Source organism: Eretmochelys imbricata, chromosome 10 (genome assembly GCF_965152235.1).
Source record: "Eretmochelys imbricata isolate rEreImb1 chromosome 10, rEreImb1.hap1, whole genome shotgun sequence".
Classification (NCBI taxonomy): domain Eukaryota; kingdom Metazoa; phylum Chordata; order Testudines; family Cheloniidae; genus Eretmochelys; species Eretmochelys imbricata.
In genome coordinates, this window is record NC_135581.1 from 2,990,921 (window position 1) to 3,013,369 (window position 22,449).

The 22,449-nt window shown below is 40.1% G+C and overlaps 1 protein-coding gene across 5 annotated transcripts in view; it reads left to right on the top strand.

The window, feature by feature from the left end:
* Positions 1-263: 263 nt before the first annotated feature.
* Positions 264-22,449, top strand: part of ARHGAP17 (Rho GTPase activating protein 17) — a 65,819-nt gene continuing 43,633 nt past the window's right edge. For 2 of the 5 annotated variants that reach the window (XR_013347405.1, XM_077829245.1), the window contains exon 1: positions 264-445. Coding sequence is in view for 4 of the 5 variants with exons in the window: in XM_077829245.1 (XP_077685371.1) it covers positions 393-445 (53 nt within the window). In the remaining variant the exon portion in view is untranslated. Of the gene's footprint in view, positions 446-13,981; positions 14,008-22,449 lie in introns of those variants that run through there. The other 3 variants (XM_077829243.1, XM_077829246.1, XM_077829244.1) reach the window with 3 other exon arrangements.

Below are 22,449 nucleotides of genomic sequence, written 5' to 3' on the forward strand. Positions count from 1 at the left end.
CCCACCTCCTGGGCAGGACACTGCGGCCCACGTCGACGGGCAACAAAATGGCTCCCTCCGGGGTGCCAACATCCGGGTCCCAGGGCGCAGGGGAACGGCCCCACGCGGTGACCCCGATCCGGGTCTTTTGGCCCTCTCCCTGCCTCAGGGCCCGGATGTTGTCCACAAGGCAGGCGACTGGGTCACATGATGCTGATCCCCCCCCCCCACCACCACCACGTGACTCGTCCCTCACGCGGAAGGCGGAGCCGGAAGTGGCGGCGGCTTCCGGTGGGGGCGGCCGGCGGGGCGTGTGGTGGGCGAGCGGAGCTGGCGGTTCGAGCTGCCGCTGGGCGCAGGCCGGGTCTGGCCGCAGCGTTGCCCCGGGAGGCGCCGAGACAGGAGCCGCCGCCATGAAGAAGCAGTTCAACCGCATGAGGCTGCTGGCCAACCAGACTGTGGGCAGGTCAGAGCCCGGGAGCCCCCTCACCCAGCCCGGGGCCAGGCTTGGGGGCGGTCCCCGAGCCCGGGGTGGGAACCTGCCCCGGGAGATGCGCCGCAGCCCCGGAAACCCCCGGGGACGCTCGCTCGCTCCCCTCCGAGAGCCCGGGCGGCTGGAGCCCCGTGGCGGAGGGGTCTGGCCCCTCCCCTCCGAGGGAGGTTTGGGGGACCGGTGGGGGTCGTCCCTCCCCTGAGCGTCCAGTGACATGCCCTGGGCACTCGCTAGCCCCGCTGCGGCAGTGACTTGCCCGCTGCGCCGGAGGAGGCGGGCTGGTGAGGGGTCACGGACCTGGCCAAAATATGTTTGTAATTCAGCCAGGTCTCCGAGCCCTGGGTTGCCAGGTCGGCTGCTCCCAGCTTGAGGGACTCTCTCCCCCGCCCCCCAACTTCTTGGAGAGCCCTTGGCCGTGGTCAGCTCTCTTGGCCGGGAGGGCTCTGCATGGCTGACTTCGAGAAAGACTTTGTCTCTAGGGTGTTTGGTGAGACGGACTTGGTTTAGAGAAGCAGTCCTTCGGGGGCTGTGTCTCCGTACGGCATGGGGCACAGCGTCCTCCGTAGTAGCACCGCTCGGAATTTGGTCTGGTAAAATGTATGGGAAGGGGACAGGTCCACAGCTGAACAGGGCCAAACCGATATCCTCAACATCTTGAATACACTATGACCTCACTCTTTCCAGCAGTTCTCCTACAGAAACTGTTTTGTGGCTGTTACGCTACTTTAGTAATTTAAGAAACTTCATTTCTTATGGACACCATGAGAACTTGATCTGCTGCTGTTACACATGAATATGCTGTTATTCTCCTATATCAATACTGAAAGTGACTTTGGAAATGCTGCTTCCTGAAATTCTATTTTTATGCTACTCTTTATCCTATTGTCGAGGACTTTATGCTCCTTTCACATATATGTTGTTATCACTTTAGCGATTTATGAGATTGGCTAACATAAATATAAAACAGAAAGTAGAAACCTGTGCACTGGGTCCTGTGTTTCCTAGCTGATGTGATTAAATGTTGCTATCTCAGCAGTGCTACGAGTTTAAAGCTAGCTTGTGTAAAATATTGCTTCTTAGGTGTATTTTGGCCTATCAGTATATTGTTTTTCAGTAGTATAATTTGACATGTGTAAAGCAAAAAACTTTAATCTATTGGAGGTATGTTATACTGATGCAAAAAAGAAATGTAAGGAAGTATTTTTAGCACCTGGATTGGCTGTAAATGTGGTAGTACAGTGCTTTGATTTATAAGTTGGGCTACACAAAGTTCCTACAAAACTATTTGCATTGTAAGTTTCCTTTTTCATATTTTGTTTAACTCTTTCACTTTCATTTCCTTATTTTTTTGGTAAATTTTGTTTACATTTTTCTAATTATATTTGCTATTTTTCAAGAAAGCTCAGACTGCACAAATACAGGTCAGTCTTAATTGGCAGAGAAGTTAGCACTCTGCAATAACAAAAGTGCAAGTTTCACTAGGCATAAATGCCACTAATTTAGTTTTTTGTTTTATTGGCTCAGACTTTTTGGAAGGTCTTTGGCCTAGTTTCACATACCTAAGCATAACTTGATGTCATCTGTACATACTGAAATGTGATTTAGTGTTCTTTTAAGACAGATTTGTATCTTTTAGAGTAACTTATTTCTTAAAAAGAAAAGGCATACTTGTGGCACCTTAGAGACTAACAAATTTATTTTTTATTTTATGTAGCTCATGAAAGCTTATGCTCAAATAAATTTTAGTCTCTAAGGTGCCACAAGTACGCCTTTTCTTTTTGTGAATACAGACTAACATGGCTGCTACTCTGAAACCTTATTTATTAAGTTCTGCTTTTTTTAACTAAAAATTGGAACAAGGCTCAACTTTTGTCTCAGTTCTAAGTACCCTGTAAAGAGTGTGTGCTTTCTCTTCAGCATTCACTTCTACATGAAACAAATAAGAAATGTCAACTAATGATGGCTTGAGGGGGAGACCATGATAGCTGGTTCTTTATGATTATAAAATGGAGATATTTCAAACCTCTTCAATTCTCATTTCCCTGCCCCACATCTTACTTCTCATCTTAAGGTATTAGCTTTTTGAGGTAGGCATCATCATATCTAGTGTTTGTACAGTTTGTAGAACAATGGTCCTAATCTTAAATGGGGCTTCTTGGAGCTATTGTAATATAAATAAATAAATAAACAAATAAACTGGTTAGTCTCTAAGATGCCACAAGTACTCCTTTTCTTTTTGCGAATACAGACTAACATGGCTGTTACTCTGAAACCTGCAATATATATGGAACTACTTAGACCCAACAAATGCCACATACAACTTCTTGCTTTAGAAAAAATATATGGCAAGAGTGCTATATTTAGCAATGTGTACAGGACTGGAAGTTTCAACCTTGAAGGTGATCTTTGACTACTGCAGTTGAAAAATGTTTTTATTGCTAGAGTCCGATGGAAGCTGCAGCTATCAAAGTTGTTTCATTACTGGTATTCTCAGGGTGTGGTAACCATATAGGCATGATTATCAGTCACGTTCCTCTGCCAGGTGGCCTGTTTCTGTGTTAATAGTCTGTGCCTGGAATACTGGAGTCACTGGCTTCGTTAAAGTATAAACATGAACAGAATAACTTCTCATAGGGGAAAAAGGTTGAAAATGGCATGAAAACTATGAAAATTAACATGTCATGAGGTCCAAAGTTAAAGGGAATTATCAAGATATTTCTTAACTTTTTACTCTGTTTACCATAATTCCTTGTTTCCATTTAAAGCGTACATTTCCTTATCAGCTTTTTACTCACTCATACTGACTTTTCCTATTGTAGGTTTCTCATGAGTGCAGGGCTGTAAGCATGGACTCTTTCCAAAGAGAATTAAACCACTTATTTTTCAAATGGCGTAAAGAATTAAATGGAAGTGGGGACATTAAGGAAGGAAAAAGTACTTCACACTTTGGACAGTGCACCTTGATCATTTAACCAGGGATTATGAGGGCAGTCTGAGTTAACTCTACAGTTCCAGCTTTAGTTTAGATCTGAGCCACAGTCTTGGGGTTAACTAAATGTAGTTCTTAGTTAGCATCAGTATGCTTGCCAACTATAAACACGCACGTTTTGCTGACTTATCAGTTTAGGGAGTTGCAAAGCACCGATCAGGGAAAATAAATTTTGTTTACTGAAAACTCATGGTTATTCCTTTCTAAATCCATATTAAATGGAATGACTGAAAATCACCAAGAAAGCACCTGCTTATTTCTGCAGAATGTGTGGTGATATTCGGTGGAAGGAAGAACTGACTTTTTTTACTATGATGTCTGACATACTTTAATAGACATCACCCTTGTACCTCACTTAGCACAGCATGAGAGACCAGTGTGCTATTATATAGTTGCCACCTTCCAGTAATAGGGGAAGTGATTTCTGTAGCTTGCAATGTGAATTCAGGACTTCTAAAGCAGTGTTGCCCACTTCTTTAAAAGCTCATTTCCCTAGAAGGGGGTGAAATCAATCACACATACCCTGTTAACTCCACCATGTGGTGATAGTCATATATCGGAGTTTCTGATTAAATTAAATGTACTTTAAGGAGTGACATTCAACAGTGGATATTAAATGTTTGCACGCCTGTTAGTTTGTCTGAAACTAAAACAAGTTTGCAATAATAATACAGGTTTCAGAGTAGCAGCTGTGTTAGTCTGTATCCGCAAAAAGAAAAGGAGTACTTGTGGCACCTTAGAGACTAACCAATTTATTTGAGCATAAGCTTTTGTGAGCTACAGCTCACTTCATCGAATGCATTCAGTGGAATGCATCCGATGAAGTGAGCTGTAGCTCACAAAAGCTTATGCTCAAATAAATTGGTTAGTCTCTAAGGTGCCACAAGTACTCCTTTTCTTTTTAATAATGATACAGATACAGAATATGGTGAAGTGGAAATACACCCTCCCCCCCCCCCCCCCCCCCACAACTGGAGAACGCCTATGAGCAACTCTGGCTTGGCTTTCTTTTGGTGCATCTTAGATATCCTGCTGGGCTGCTTTTTGATTGGGAAGGGATGGGGGGGAAGTGTTTGGTGGTATCTCCCAAGCCCATCTCCTTCTGGTTTCAAAATGAGTGGTCACTCAGTAGATTGTGGAAATCTTCATAATATAACATTTGCTTTTTTATGTGCTTTGATAAGCTGTGAATTAAGTTACAGTGCTGATATTTAAACTGTTTGGATTTGAATGGATGCCCTTTAAAATGAAGGGAGCAATTCACACCTTAAAGCTATTGTTTCAGGCTCCTTGCAAACTCTGGCAGATGTTACTGCATCATTTGGCCTGGAAAAATGTGACTCAAATGTATCTCCACAACCATAACATATGAGATGAGAAAAATTGAGGCTTGACTGTGTGCATCACCCCACTACACCTTAGGAAACACTGTTTTAAAGACTTACTTAAAATGTTAAGTTTTTCCTCAAGCCACCATCTAAAGGGAACAGCTATATGACACCCTAACAATTAAGGTGATCCTGTGAAAAGACAAGAAAAGGATAGACAGCAATAACTACCTCTTGAGCAGATGATGTTCCCACACTCTCTCAAAAATAACATCTGGTGGTTGTATGTACAACTTCCCCCTTACCTTACATAGCAACTGAGTGTCATCCATTTTTCAGCAGAATCGACTGTTGTAAGAAAAATGTCTACTTTTAGCTAGTTAGTGCTAAAGATGGCCTTTTCTTCAAAAATAGCTAGGGATCCACACAATTGACCTTTCCAGGGGTATGAAAGGCCTTTCCTGCAGTCAGTATGGCGGTATGTATTCTGTACCTAAAACTACAATGTCTCTTTCTGGTAGAAATGGATGTTTTCTTACCTCTAACTTTGTCTCCCTCCTGGAGCTCTGATAGTGCTACTTAGCTGCAGGCATCCTCTGTGCTAGGAAATAGCTTGTGGTGCTACAGCAGAGTGGTCACTTGAAAAATTAACTAGGTCGAAGTATACAGTGGGAAGTCAAGGGCGATTAGTTTCAGAGTGGTAGTCCTGTTAGTCTGTATCAGCAAAAATGACGAGGAGTCCTTGTGGCACCTTAGAGACTAACAAATTTATTTGGGCATAAGCTTTTGTGGGCTAGAACCCACCATCTGATGAAGTGGGTTCTAGCCCATGAAAGCTTATGCCCAAATAAATTTGTTAGTCTCTAAGGTGCCACAGGGATTCCTTGTTTTCCAAGGGAGATTAGTTTCTGCTTCTTGGGTCAAACACATAGGATGGATAAAACAAGAGCACAGGAGAAGCAGCAACTTACTGGAGCAATGAACGCAGCAACTAGGAAAGACTGTGTTAGAGTAGAGAAGTGACACACCTAGGAAGTATGCCTGTAAATATATTGAAAGAGGGATATGGAATTACAAAAGCCCTGAAGGAATTGAGAGAAAATTATTGAGGAGGGGAGAGTTAAGTGGAGCAGAATTCCAAAATCATTAATTTGCCTGGTTTTAGATGTTCTGCAGTAATTATCCTTCAGACTTCACTGGAGAATGGTGTTAGGTACCCCACTTCATTTTGGTACTCGAACAACTACTTAACTCTTGTGGAGTGCTTTATTTTTAACTGGTGGCTCACTGCAAGTAATGCAGCCCTGGAAACAAGTCACACTGCATGAGATGGACAGAACTTGAAGAGCCATAGTTAGTTTGTAAAACAAAATATCAAGTTGCTGCATTTTAAAGTAACTGAGGAAAAGGGCAAAGATAGGGAACTGCTCTAAGTGAGAAGGTGGTAGTAAAAATTGTGTTAATATGCTGGTCAGGAAAGAGACCTAGAAATTGCCATACTGGATGGCATCAGTGGTCTATCTACCCTCTAATTTCATTATCTGTTAGTGGACAGTACCAGCTACTTCAGATGAAGTTGCAAGTAACTCCTTACTAGACAATTAAAATAACCTGCTATTACAGGAAGCATCATCTTAGCCTTCTTCAGAGGAGGATGTTTTATGCTTGGAAGAGATGTAACACTTCTTCAAAAATTACTCCAGATGTTCTTGTTACCATATCAATACCCATCCTGTTTTTGAATCCTACTCAGCTCTTGGTCTTCCTATAGTGGCAATGAGTTTCACAGGCTAACTGTGCATCATGAGAAATTTTCCATATTTTAAAAACTCTATAGTTTTACTAGAATGTTGAATGTGTAATAGCTTTAGCTTTTCAGTCTCTGACTTGGATTCCATGTTATAAAAATTGAACATCAGTCTGAGCCAGCTGGCTACAGTTTGTCTCCCTGTGCTAATCTTTCTAGTAATAAACTGAAAATGTAGTCTAGTGTCCATGGCCTGGAATGCATTGAGATTTGGCATGCTAAAACACCGAGGAATTTGTGTTTTTTGCTCTGAGGATTTAAGTCAGGAATTGTAGATGGGAATACTCCTGGCTAATGCCTTAACACCTTGTTTTTACATGATACCCACCAATTTTGTTTCTTATTGTAGTTGATTAAAATAATCCTCCAAAGAAACTGAATTACAATTTAATGCCAAAAAAAGAACAGGAGTACTTGTGGCACCTTGGAGACTAACAAATTTAATACCACATCATCTAGACTGATTTATATCTTATTGATTTTAATTGGCTTAGTTTACCAGAGCATTGTTGTGTGGTGGTGTTCTCAGTGTTGCTACAGTTAACGGTGAAATGGCAATACAAGATGTGCAAGAAGTAGTAAAATTGAGGACTTTATCAAGTTATGATAATCAACTAAAGTTAATGCTTTCTCTTTAATCTGAAGCTTCAACTCCAGGAAGCTGTTTCCAAGAGACATTTTGCTTAGGTTGGCATTTTGACCATAGCTTAGATGGGAATTGGATCTGTGTTTTTTCATGTGGTTAGCTGCGTACTGTATCTGCCAGTCACAGCTGGTAGTATATAATTATATAGGTAGAATTTTTCAACTTCCTTTAGAATTAATAATTTACAGAAGTCCTTATCTTGATAGTCTCATTTTTGCCAATTCAGATATTTGCAGGGCTTTTAGATGTGTATGGTTTGATTTATTTTGTTACACTTAATCTCATAAAATAGTGTGTAGCTTTTAATTGGTGGTATCGTATGTGAAACTGAGATTTTCTGTTTTGGAACTGGCATATTAAGTTATTGCCAGGATAACAGAAAGCCAGGCATTTACCTTGTTTTGGATACTAGATTGGCCTCAGCCTTTGAGATAAGTGGTTTCTATATTCTGCATGTCCTACAATGACAAATGTATGCTCTTATTTCACTTCTATTTAGCCGAATAGACAATCATGATTTAATTTTAAGTAAAATGCTTAAAATTCTGTAAACGCCAAATACTCTGCTATATATTCTCTCATGAGTTTCAAGAGACAATGAAATAGTGACTAAGACTGTTCTTTGTTTCTTTATCCTTGACTCCTTAGGTTCTACTTGGCAGAATCAATGTCTGATCACAACGTGCAGTCAGAAGTAACTGTAAGGGTTCTCTTGCTTCAGTGTTGAAATACTAATTTTTTGTGTCCAAGACCAGTAGACCCTCTAACCAGGGTCTGAAGTATGATAGTGCCTAAAGAAAAAATGAGGTTTGGGGTAGTTGTAATTATCTCAAATTATATTCTGAAAGTAATGTCAATATGAAGGTTTTTTCAAGTGATATGAATACAAATGTGCACTTGACCTACAGTCATCTGAAAAATGATTTCATAAGGGTGTTTTTCAAGGATGTGCTGTTTAGTTTGAGGAACAGGTTGGCAGTTATTAAGACTATTAGACTTCATGTCTAATGAATGTTACTCATCACTGTGGCTTCTTTCCTGATTCCAGAGACCTATCTGTATCACTACTGTTCCCAGTAATTCTCTTGGTGTTTTTAGGATGCATTTACCAAGAAGTAATTCAAACTGGGAGGTGCCAGGATCAGACCAGTTTTCCTGGAAAATGATCTTATCAGATGTAAATCTTAAACTTTAGGTTGACAGGTGCATGTGTTTCTTGGCATTGGCAGGGATGTTATCTATTAAATAATGGTCTTGGTCTCTTAGAATACAGATTGCAAATCTGAATAACTTTCCTTCCCAATTTCACCACAAACCACCTAAACACCTGCCTTATTGGAGATGGGACAACAGTTACTGCAGCCACATCCCCCTTAGTCCTCCTCTTAGTGCAAGCTCTCCTCTACAAGTGGAGTGTTTCAATATCCTGTACACATGTCATCAGTCTGACTCAACAGAAGTGTTCTAATGTATCTTTTAAAAGCTCACATCCTGGATAAAAATGATTATGCTAAGCAATAGTTAGTAGTTCTCCAAGCCATTTGACAGTCAAGATACAAGGTGGAATGAGGAATATGTTGTCATTTTATTGATCTAAATTGGCATTTAGTGTTACTCTTAAATATTGCTTGTTGCAAAGTACCTGTAAGTAACTCCTGACTAAACCAGTTTTTCATCTATAGTGATATATACAGTTAGTTAATTTCCAGTACTTAACTATTATGCAGAAACTGGATACTCAGGCTACCAGTCACTCGTAGTTTTTAACATGCACATCTACACTTACTATTCCCCTTAATACTGCTTTTATTTATTCAGAATTATGTACTTTGAGGGAGGCAGATAAGAGCATTAATCTTCCACTGGTATTTTACACTGTATTTTGAAAACTCTAAGACTATGCAGCAGCATATTATCTCCTAGGCCAACAAATTTGCAGGGGCAGCAAATTTATAATAGCAGCCAGAGGCGCCAACTTCCCCCGGCACTGATGGGTGCTTGTGCCCGCCCCAACTCCACCCCGTGGTGTCTCCAAATGGAGCTCAGGTGCTGCTCAGTGAATGAAAATGAAGTTAGACCTCCGTTTTGTAAAAGATGGTTGGGGGGAGCTGACTGAAATCCTGAAGATCTCATTTTTCTTAACGGACACTCTTGAGTCCATTTATATGATTGCCAAACTTTAGATCTATGCAAGTTCTGTTTAATGGTAACATGAATCACTAAATTGACAAATGCCTATTAAGTGACATCAGATGTTCATTGCCTCTAAATCGCTCTTCTGCTAGTAGCAAAGGGAATTAACAGAATGTTTTCTCTACATGGCAATGCGGAGCACTGTTACTGAACAGTCAATGTCCAAGGAACAGCAAGCATTATTGCTGTATGTTGTACTTAAGCTATGCAATGTAGGCATAGCCCACAGTGACACCGCTGTGCTGCTAAAGCCTTGCCACTGTAAGGCATGCAGTGTAGCCGCTCTGCTCTCTGGAGAGAGCTCTCCTGCCAACTAAATGAAATCGCCCACTGAGGGGTGGTAGCTCTGTTGGCGGGAGAGCATCTCCCACTGACAAAGTGCTGTCCACACCTGACAAAAGTGCAGTGTAGACATAACTAAAGTTTCATACTAAGGCTAACTGTGCTAGTTTGAAGGATATTAGTCAGGCTCTTAAGATGTGTATCTGTGTAGGAATTCTGAATCTGCTACTTGTGTGAGTAAACAGAACAGCTCATGTTTCAGAGTAGCAGCCGTGTTAGTCTGTATTCATGAAAAGAAAAGGAGGACTAGTGGCACCTTAGAGACGAACAAATTTATTTGAGCATAAGCTTTCGTGAGCTACAGCTCACTTTATCAATGAAGTGAGCTGTAGCTCACGAAAGCTTATGCTCCAATAAATGTGTTCGTCTCTAAGGTGCCTCAAGAACAGCTCATGAATACCTGATATCAGATTATCCTTCCAGTCTGTCCTCTCAACACCAAACCAAAGTGGAATAAGTTCCTTCGTATCTGCAAAACTACTTATTTCCAGAGGCAAGTATAGGGGGCGGGAGGAATGAAGTAATATCTTTTATTGGACCGACTTCTGTTGGTGAGAGAGCAGCTTTCAAGCTGACACAGAGCTCTTCAGGTCTGGGAAATGTACACCTTCATACAAGGTGGAACAGAGTGTTTAGCATAAGTAGATAACACATTTCAAGGGACCCTTCAAGGTGAAATGCCAGTTAATGCCTCTCCTACTTTGTCCCTGTAATATCCTGGAATCAACAGGGCTACAACAATACTGAATACACCTATTTTCAGGACCATTTGAGTACACTGAAGCAATATAATACATGTGCTGTTAAAATGCATTTGTAAGCAATAGAAACACTAAATTATTCATGTTAGGAAAATGTGTATCCATTATGTGATTTCAGTTTGGATCTACTTCTTGCGGTAAGACCTGCTGCTTATCTAACATACTTCATCTTCTACAATTTAGCAATTCCTTGCATTGAAGTAACAATGAATAAGATGCTATGGGGAATTTCAGCTGAAAAGGATTCAATTTGGAGACTAAATCAAGCGTGAAATACTCAGACTTTAAGGCCAGAAGGGACCATAATGACTATCTACTCTGACCTCCTTCACATTACAGGCAACAGAACCTTCCCCACCCACCCCTGTAGACCCATATCCTTTGCTAAGTTACTGAAATCCTCAAATCATGATTTAAAGACTTCAAATTACAGAGGGAATGTACTCCTGGTTTTAAATGTAGATATCAATGCAGCCTTAACTGTACATCTGTTAGGGAGCCTACATAATTCCTCCCAATAGGAACAGCAGAGAGAATTTAAGTCTGTCTACTCTAGAGAGTTTACAGTGGCACAGCTGTACAGTGCAGCTGCACCGTTGTAAGATCCCTTGTGTAGCTGCTCTATGCGGATGGGAGAGAGTTCTCCAGTCGACATAATTAAATCACCCCCAGTGGGTGGCGATAGGTATGTTGGCAGGAGAAGCTCTCCCGCCAACATAGTGCTGTGCACGCTACCACTTATGCTGGCGTAACTGTTGCTTGGAGGGATGGAACATTCACAGCCCTGTGACGCAAGTTTTGCCAACATCAGTGGTAGTGTGGACAGCCGAAGACTGTCTGGTGACATACCTCTGGCTTGCTCTAGCATTCTGTTAATGATGCTTCTTGGTTCTTCAGGAGAGAAGGCACTATATGCCAAACTCCCTTTTTACAATCAGTGAGAGAACATATTGGATTTACTTGACTTGAGACACTGATAAAAGAATAGCTTCTGTGAGAATAATAACCTAATGTTCATGATAGTAAATCGGAGTGACTATCTCTGCACTGCTGCAGCTTTTTCATCTGCCGTTCAAATGTGCATGTCTTCTGAAGTGTCCCAAAGGATCTGCTTCATACATGACTCTTATAGTGCTCAAGAGGGTTAGTGTCTGTTTAAAAAAAAAAAAGTGTAGGGGCTTGGCTACACTTAAAACACTGGAGCAGTGCAGGGGGCACCACTGAGAGAGGGTGGCAGGGAGGAAGCCTTCACCTAGTAGGCCTGAGAGAGGGGTCTGACTAAGAGGGTTGGCAAAGGAAGAGCTTAAAGAAGTGCAACAGGAAGTAGTCCAAGCAAGAGAGTGGTAAGGTTTATGAGGACCCAGACCTTAACTGCTCATTGTAAGGCCCTTGACTGAAAGCCAGAATAGAGGGCAGGCCTGGGTTCCCCTACCCTCTACTGCAGAGCCTTATTGCTTTGGGCAGTGAATGGGAAGACTGCCTGAGTCTCTGCAGGAGTGACATAAGGCAGGGGACGTGAAGAATGCTTGACATTGCTTGTGCAGGGAGACTTGGAAAGACTTCCCTTGAAGGGGAAAATCAGTGTGACCTGGCCAGAGGGGTGAGTCCTGAAGCAGTTATACTGCTCTGCTGTGAAGTGGGAGGAGAGCTGCAATGGTGGAAGGGAAGACAGGGGATGCAGAACCAGGCAGAGCTAACCCCCAGAAGGGGGTGCCATGTAGTAGTGAGTAGAGTGCAACCATTATGAGTATCTACATGTATCCCTCTTTTTATCTACCTTCTGTACATAAAATTTTGGACTAACGGGTTCATTTCCTCAACTGTTTTTTACCAGAGCAGATCTGGCCTTTGTTCTTATTTTAGTTCCCTCAACAGCTGGCAGAAAATGCTGTTAATTTTATGTGTCCTCGGTATTCAGTGTCAAGTCTTTACTATTTCCCTTCACTTGACTATATTTTTTTTCCAGTAAAATTTTTTTCTGCCTCTTGGAGTGGAATGTTAAAAATGTGCTAGTCAAAAAGTGATGGTGATAAATAGTTGTTTTGCAGACTTTCTACAACTGACAATCCATTATTGGGTAGACACTGTGCAAGGTATTTAGTTCTCTGGGACAGCAGACAAATGAGCTAAGATCCAGGACTTAAGGATAAGAGAAACATTGCCTGCTCAGGATTGTTGTCTTTCAATAACTACTGAACAAAATTATTGTTCTGTTTACCCGCTTTGTAATTTTAAGTTTGTCTTTATGCTTGTTCAGCACTCTGAGTGCTTTTGGAGGTGCTTTATAAATGTATTAATAAATACGAACATTTGCAATTTGAGAAGCAGGTGCAATTCTTGTATTAATGCTTTTTTAAAAGATGCTGAAAAGGCTAAATTTTGGCATGAAGGATATAAGCCTTCATTTGTTAATGTTACAAGGACTTCATATCAGAGTGCCTGACTGGCCAAAGCCTTTCAGCCAACAGTCATTTAGCTACCGCTCTAGTTTTTGAAGGTTCTAGGGTAACTTCAATCTATTTTATAAAGCCTGGTCTACACTAGAAGATTAGGTCAATTTCACTGTTGGTCAAGGTGTGAAAAATCCACACCCGAGTGGCAGCATTAAGCTGACCTCAGTCCACTTTTAGACAGTGCCATGTCTACGGAAGCATTCTGTGGTTTCAGAGCTAGAAATTTTTAATATCAGCTCATACTCGCAGACTCTTAAAATAGGAATGATTTTAATCTGCTAAAATAGCTATTCAGAAAGAAAGTTCTAACAAGCTGTTTCTACATATTAGAGTAATGCAGTTCGCTTGGGATTGTCTAAAGCCAACTGTCTTTGTTAGATACTTGAATTGTTTTTAGGTGTACTGCTGATGGAGTGGACATACGGATCATGCTCCAGAACAAGGGTGTTTTTGTGGTAATAGGCTATTTGACCTTTTAATAAATTGAGCCTGTTTATAGTACATGTTTCATAACTTGCCTGTGCACAGTGACCTGTAATAAAGACTTTGTTTGTAGGACACTTTAAAGTTGTATGTAACTTCTGGAAGCAAGGTTTCATTATTGGTTAAAATCAGTGACTCACTGTTTTTCATATTGCAGTAGAATCTAGATACCCCATTTGGGAATTGGGGCCACATTCTCTTAAGTACTATGTAACTATAGCTATATGGCACATAACGGAGTCTTGATCTCTGAGGCCTCTAGGAGTTACTCTAGTCTTATACAAATTAATACAGTGAGCCACAGTAAATCTACTCTACTGGATTATAATGAAGTTGTCCAAAACTTGTTGGGATGGCTTACTAACTGGTTTCAATAAATCATTCCTCTCTGCATCTGGCTCATTGTCTTAAGGCGTGCTTGATAGCGGATTGTTTGTTTTTCATTTCTGTAGTTACCAAGACTTCTGGAAGCAAGGTCACACTTGATGTTTACTAGCATTACCATGTGTAAACCGCCACTTAATGCAGCACAAGTAAGACCACGGAGATTTTCAAATGTCTGTTTGAGGCACTGTTTTATAGGGTGAATTATTTTCACTAATGACTTGGGTAAAATAACCATTAAGTATTTGTTTTTAAGGCTTACGTTACCTTTTCAAACTTGTGAAACATTCCTTTCCCTAAAAAAGCACGTCACAGTGCACCTTGCTCTTTCACAGTCCCACGGGAAATGTAGCCCTTTTTAAATAACCCAGCTGGGTGAGGCCACAACTTCTCCGCTTAAGTGAGGTGGAGGCTTTTCCCCTTTGCATAAATTGTTTTCTTCTTAAGTTAATTACACTGCGAAGTGACAAGGACGGGTACAAACTGGAAACAGCACATGTGGTTTGTAAACCACTTTAACATACTTGTAAAATGTACAAAAAAAATCAAACTTGGTTTTAGATGGTACCAGACCACTAACACTTCAAACATATATGATATGAAGGGCAATCATTGTTTTCGTGTATTTCCCTTGATCAAACATGTGGTTTGTGTGTCTGTCTGCAGATGACCTCTTCAGCAAGATCTGTGCATGTAAAATTCACGCGGCTAATGGTTCAGGTCTTATTTTGTAAAATTGACCATTATACTGGAAAGTATAAATTCCTTGGATGGGTCCAGACCACCTCATTACTCTTACATATCTCCATCTACAATATCTGTTGCTGCACTTAAAGTCGGAAACACCTGGGTTGAAGTAGTATAGCTTCATACCTCTGCTTGGATTATAATCCAAGCAAATATTTTGAAGCTTGATAAATTAATACCTCAAAAGATCCTGTAGCGGTGGAATAATTCTAAGGTTTTTTCCCCCTATTTAAATTGTTCTAAAGTATTCATGTAGCTTCAGATGAAGAGAAAACAGTAATATGTAAACCTGAGACCATGGAAGAAGCTTCTTTCCCATTTCTGTTAAAAGCAAAAATTGATGAGGCACTATGTTACTGGATCATATTTCTAACAAGCTGGTTTAAGTCTAGCCAGAAACTGACCTGGCATACAGAACCAGTGGTCTTAATGCAGTGTCCTTATGTGAAAAGAACACTGTGGAACAGAAGTCTGATGTATTTTTAAATCTAATGCAATGCTAGTGCACTGTAACAGCCAACTTCTAAACATGCTAAAATGTCAAAACAAAAGCTATAGTATGAGGCTAGTAACCCTGAATTAGACTTTTACTCAGAGCTCCATAATTCATTCTCAGATGCTTAGTAATAAAGAGTTAATTTCCAGATTCATGCTTGAATAGCAAAAACATACTGTGCATGACACATGCCAGGATGGTAATAGCATTACTCTGCATGTTCTACACATTAACATGGTTTCTGTATACACGGTAGCTAAGTAACATAAAAACAGACTTGAGTGTCCAGTGACGCAAAACACAGTACTCAGATGAGCAATCTCAGATGAAGGTTAGTTATTGGAGAGGAGAGTCCAGCCCAGGTGGGGACCTGTTTAACAGTTATTAGGAAAACTTTTGTGCCCAATTTTTAATTCTTACACAGGCGTGTCTCTCTCAGGAAACCGGTGTGAGACCTGAATGTGCAAAGATTGAGCTTTTAACTAAACCCTCAATTCCCAGTGTTTTTCATTGGCATCAGTGATTTCAAGACCAGAAGGAACTGTTGTAGTCTGACCTATTCCTAAAGCAGATCTTTTAGAAAAACATCCAAGCTTGATTTAAAAATGAGTGTTGGAGAATCCACCACAACCCTGGGTAAACTATTCCAATGGTTAATTATTCACTGCTGAAAATATACACCTTGTTTCCAGTCCGAATTTGTCTAGCTTCAAGCTTTCCAGCTGTTTGGATCATATTATACCTTTCTCTGTTAGAGGGAAGAGCCCATTATTAAATATTTGTTCTCCATGTAAATACTTATAGACTGTAATTGAGCCCTTAACCATCTCTTTGCTAAGCTAAACCGATTGAGGTCCTCGAGTCTTTCACTGTTGTTTTTTCTACGCATTCTCATGGCTCTTCTCTGAACCCTCTCCAATTTATCAACATTCTTTTTGAATTGTGGATGCCAGAACCGGACACAGTATTCCAGCAGCAGTCGCACCAGTACCAAATGAAGAGGGTAAACTAAGCTCTATGCTTACTCAAGGTTGCTGTTTATGCACTCCAGGATTGCAGTAGCTCTTTTGGCCATAGCATCACATTGGGAGCTCACGTTCAGCTGATTATCCACTATGACCCCCCAAACCTTTTTTCCAGAGTCACTGCTTCCCTGGATAATGTGTCCCAGCCTATAAGTATGGCTTGCGCTCTCTGGTTCTATAATACGTGAGCCCCCATTTTCCCTACTGTCACGCCTTGACTGTTGCTGCGTCACTTCTGGTTTTTGCCCGCTTTCTCACTCCTGCCTCTTTCTGTCCCTTTTTCCTTGTTTAATTTGCTTTGCTCAATTTTTGTTATCCACAGTTCTGCCTCTCCTTACAAACTGCTGCCTTCTTTCTCCATGGCCTTGTCTGCATAGAACTTGCATCTGTTTTTAGCCCTGATGTCGTTCTAGAGCACCAAACATCTAGGTTCAGATATTAAATGCTACTGCGGTGCCATTTGGATGCCATATCAGAATGTCTACCTCTACTATCAAAGGTTATAAATGGGCTTATTTGGTATCATGTTTGCTGTGTTTCTCCTCTATAGTAATAACTGTCATGTTTGAATCTGTAAACTTGAATGCTTGAATCTGTAAATGTCATGCCTTTTTTTTAGGGAGGGACATTTTAAAGTTATGTAAACCATCTATCTCTGTGGCCAGATGTGCATTTTCTGCTTAAAATATCTCTCTCTCAATTCTGGGAAGATCATGTGACTGAGATGCAAGACTTCAGTCTTGCCAATGCAAAAAAAAAAAAAGTCTAAATGCTTTTAATTAGCTCAACATGCTTTGTGAATTCTACTTACATGGTTGTCCTGTTTTATCACAAGCATATGCTATTAATATTGTGTGCCTGCATCTAAAACTAAGCAATGAGACAGTGGTATTTTAAACATATGTTTTTAATGGTTATATATACTAAACATCTTACTGTTTTCAACGTCTCATGATATATAACAAGAGCTAAGGTGTTCTTCCAATATGTAGCAGTACGGCAATTGCAGTTACACAGATTATGGAGCTTTAAACTACGTTAAATTGTACGCTGCCTACCTATTTCTTGGTGACAAGGGCAGGAAAAAATAAAGTTTAGAAATCTAAGGGGGCCTGTTTTCTTTTGTGACAACACAAGGGAACTCCCAGGTCACCAGGTGATTTAGCGAGGGAATTGGCTCTTTTCCAGAACTAAAAGCTGGCCAGCCTCACATGTAGGGAACTTCTGACTCATTCTGTTATCTAAGAACATTAATTACTGACTTAATGTCACTCTTGTGTTCAGTTGCACTGCTTAAAAAAATAGATGCTGGACTCCATCTTGACCAGAGTTAAATGTTTGACATTTTTCCCCCCTCACAGCACTTAATATCTTCAGTGAACAGAACTTTTTTTGCATTCCTAACCATGAACGATGGGAGTGCACTTCTTATAGTCAGTGGAAGTACTTATTTTGGGGCTCTTACACTCATTTAAAATAAACTTCTAACTTTGTTTATTGGGGAGACGTAACAAATACAGGAAAATGGGTCACTAAAGCCCTACTAGCTAAAACATTCCAGCAAGTTATTTAATTGTATAATGAAGTACAGTATAGCTGCCATAAATATACAACTTGACAGTGGACAAGTTTCTAAGTCAGTATAATATGCAGAAAATGCAGTAGAAGCTTAGAGTTACTAATTGCTTCTGATTTTTTTTGTTCATATCTGAAATTGAAATCCAATTCAGGCTCAAGGCAAAAAACACAATTTCTCTTTGAAATGTCCGTGTGGTAATTTCCTCTAACAAGGAACTTATTCTGCATTCATAGACCTGAAATTGTGCGATGTATAAAAGGTTTGCCTTTAACTCATCATTAAAGCAACGAAGTTTGATATTGGTGTTCAGTCTGTATCTGTCAACATTGAGTACAGAATTTGTAATACATGTGGCATGTAAAATCAGCCACTGTCTAGATGCTTATCCTGCCCATTGATACCTGAGCACACAAAGTGGCTTAAAGGTTATTTTAAACTAAACTGAATGCCCATAGTTAAGTATTTAAATGTCTATCAGCATGTATTTTGCAAAGAGGGTTTTGAAGTTCTAGTACAGGACCTCATTACAGTAACTTGTGCCTTACAAAGACTCTGAATTAGGATTTGGCCTGAACTGCAGTTGTTCCTTAATAGCGAAGTCTCGACTCACTTGGGAGAGGGCTTGGATCTATTTAGTTTACTACGGCATTCCAGATCTGCTAATATGAACAGTCTGCCTTGGGTTTCCCTCTGCCTGTGAGGAAACAATCATCCTGGAAGGAAAGTGGATTATTTGTGGAACTTGTTGGGATGCCTTTGATTAGAATAACTTCATCCTGTCAAAGTTGTGTGGTGGGAATTATATCTGGCTTAGTATGTAATGGTTGTTTAAAACTAAACTGAATAAACAGATTTAACTTAAAACTGGAAAACTGGCCATACCTTTGAGCAGAGTTCACTGGAAGAGCTCAATGGAGCAAGAGAGAGAAGATGAGAATTGAAGTTCTTAACTATTGTTTGTGACTATATCAGCAAGCTTTTGTTTCTTCATAAGCTTCTAAAACTGTAGTTCTTGATAAGTGAAACATCTTGTGCTCTTAAAAATGGCACCCATCAGATAATTAAATCAACTTTCCTGAGGGGTTGGGTATTAAACCCGTTCTGGAACCAGAAAAGCTGCTGTTCCAGAGCAAACTCCTTTGACCTGAATGCTGTGAACTGCAAGCTGTCATCCAAACTGGTTCTTAACCCAGGAAGAGTTGTTCAGGTGAATTCATGCAGTATCTGTTCCAGAATTACAGTATTTATTGTAACTAATGTCTAAAGTTTGAGTTAATGCTTTCATCTGGTGATGAATGCAAAACCCTCAATAAAGAGGTGGAGATGGAAATGACTTATTTATAGTTTGTGCAGTAAACTATCTAAAATTCATTCACAGTAGGAAACTAGTTTGTTTAAAATGGGGCAGGCCATTCAAGATGGAGCTGGATTGTCAGGGCCTAAGGACTAACCCCACCTCTTGGGCTGCATCATTGGCATCTGCCAGTAATGGCTTGCCTACCCTCGGAATAGGAGGGTTGCTGTGGTAGGTATCGAGCACAGGATTGGCACCTTACCATCCGCCCACCTTAAAAATAAATAAATAAAGTGATAGTTGGAAACTCTTGCCTGCTCTGCTCTGTGGAACACCACCACCTTGTATTTGATTGTTAAATACATGGTGGTGTTTTGTGTACATATAATCATGGATGGCTTGGTTTTAGTGGTATGGCTGATGCTGTCTGGGCATGGACAAAGAACCAAATTGTATGGATATTAACTTGCTATCGACCTGACTATGAAAACACTGAAAATAAATGGCTGTGCTGGGATTTCAGAACACCCCAATCCCTAATCATTGCTAAAATATTTGGAAAATAGTACCTAATCTCTTCTGAATTCTTGTAAGCTTTTTTTAAAAGAAAAAGTAGAAGAGAAATGCACTCTGGAAATGTTACCTCCTACTGTGCACACTCTGTTATTGGTCGTTTGTATTGTGGTAACGCCACCTCAGAATTAGGGCTTCATTGAGTTTGGTGTTGTCTCACAGGAGGACGTTGTCCCTTCCCTGCAGAGTTTACAGTCTAATGTAATCTGGCCCCCAAATTGTCTCCTGAGTTGGAGAATGTGAATTGACCAGAAGGATTAGATTTCTAACATCCCTTGTTGGGCTATTCCTTCCGTACTCTGTGGAAGTAATAGTGCTGCCTCCTATTTGACTTGAAAATTAAACCTGCGAAAATTGAATATTAGAACTTCGCCAAAACCTATTGGAAGCTGAATTTAAATATAACCTTAATGAGGAGGCCACCTTAGCTTTTTCCACGTATAATTATGAAAGAAGAAAACATTTCATTCCACTTTTGAAAAGTTCAAGTGCTCTCATCAAGAGGTGTGTGTGTGTGTGTGTGTGTGTGTGTGTATAGATAAGGATGTATGGGAAATCCCATGCTAGAATTGTGGTGTTTGAAAATGTCAAAATAACAAAGTTACCACTCTGAAATCAAAAAGAAATTATCACACTATATGACTTGGTCTAGGACTTTTTGTGCTGTGCTATTCTGCACTTCATGTAAGTTTTAGAGTCTATGCTGTTCTGGTTAAGTGAGAGCATAGATTCATGTCTTGATTTCTGATGAAAAAATATTTCATTCTACCATGTCTCAAATAAAATAAAATTTTTCAAATAACTTAGCAGTTTTGTGTTGAGTGTCAAATGTACCTAGTACATGTGTGTTTAGCTTTCTAAATGTAGTGTGTAATTGCACACTTCTCCTCAGATCGGGATTAAATATTAATCTTGTTCATAATGTATCATGTACAAAACCTAGAATGCAGAACAGTCTAAACTGAAGTATGCTATGAGAAATCTGTGCAGAGATTTTGGAGATCTTCCCCTTTGCCATTCCTGCCAGCATTCTCCACAAGTCATCCATATCCTATGTCCTCTCTCCCAGTCAAGGAAGATTGAAATCAACTCTATGTAAAGCAACAGGTGTCATACAAAGAGCTAATTTTTGAATAATTTGCTGGGCTTCCTTTGCGCCTCTCAGGCATTAAACACGCAGCTTGTTCCCTGTTGGGCAGAAGAGCAAGTGAAGCTGTCTTCACAAATAAAATAAGCTGAAGTTGAGAAAGGGCCTTCTCAGCAATTTCTCACTAAATGCACTTGATAATAAGGCTGAATGAGACAAAATGAGAAGTTGGGAAGATCATATGAGCAACAGCATTTGCCATAAGAAACTATTTCCTACTTATCCTCTCAACTACTGACTGTCCATGTGTGCATACTCCCAGATTTCTATACTTTATTGTGTTTCTAGTCCGGAAATTATCTATAAGTGGAGAGGAGGGGGCATTGAAGTTCCATGTTTACTTGTCAGTCACTTCCAGATCAAATCTGCTCAGTCAATGTGAAAACGAGAAAAAGGCTTTCTCTGACTGTAAGCCCTGCAGACTCAGGGAGGTGTCCTGAAAGCGAAACTGGTATCTTGCTGACTCTTGCATTGTGTATAATTCTGCAGTCAGAACAGAATTGCATGACAAAGCTGAGTCTCTGAGCTGCACGGACATCAGTGGAACAGAAGTAAAATAGTAAAAACTACTTTTGACACCAAAGCAGATGAGACTACAGAGAGCAGAGTAGTTGAGTAAGAAGGTGGATTTGGTTTAAATGGTGAGAGAAACAGTGTTCTGTTTCGGCTTGTGTTCAAAATGCTATGCCAGTAAAATCAAACTCCTGCAACAGATCTTGCTGTGTCCAGAAAGCTGAATGCTGGCACAGATTGCCAAAAGGAGAAACTAATTTCCCTACATTAAAATGGCTCTGAAGAATGACCATTGTTATATAATTCCAAAGGCAGGAACAAATTGTAGAAAATATTTTTCTACTACCCCATAGACTTAACACTTTTTATATAAAAGTCCTGTTTCTTAAAAGAATACAAAACTAAAAGCAACAAATGCACTTCATAAAACTTGCTACAACCTCTTCTTCCTCTCCCTATCCAACAACTTCATAGCACTTACGTACTCACTCCCATTAAAGTCAATAGGCAGATTCCCATAATGTTAGTGGAACCAGGATTGGGCCCTTAAGGAAAAGCTAAGTTTTCTTGCTGCTTGGACAGCATATGTTTTTGGTGTTATCAGGTCCGCAAGCAAACCACAAGTTCAAAAGCCCCAAACTGTTTGTTTATAGAAGTAGATAAGTACAGAACTTGTGAATGCTAACAATATATTCTTCCAGCTCACACTAATAGGAGATAAAACAGTAAGGGAAGTGTGGGTTATCACTTCAGTAATAAAACTTTTAAGTTGTGTTGAGAATAACTAGGATAACTTACCAATTTTTAAAAAGCAATTGAGAGCTGAATGGATAAAAGGAAAGAGGGAAAAAACAAATAATATTTTGTCACATCCATGATGATTCTGGAGTTCGTCTACTCCCCCATATTATCTCCAGTGGTTAAAAAAGGCCAATGAAAGTTTAACTGTTTTCTTTATGGTAAATTTGTATTAAAAGTTTGCATAATGTGTTCTATCTGTCTAGAGATAGAAGTTATAGCTATTTCTGTTTAATTAACTGCACAGTTAATGGTACCTAAAGTAGCCAACTCTTCCTGAACTTTGGCACTACTTTTTAGAAAATATCACATTATTTAGTTTTATTTCCACTAAGGTCAGCCAGAAATCTGAAACTGAGTTGGGGACCATTTGCTTTGGTGGTGTTCCACAACATCATGTTTTTCCCCTTTGGGCATTT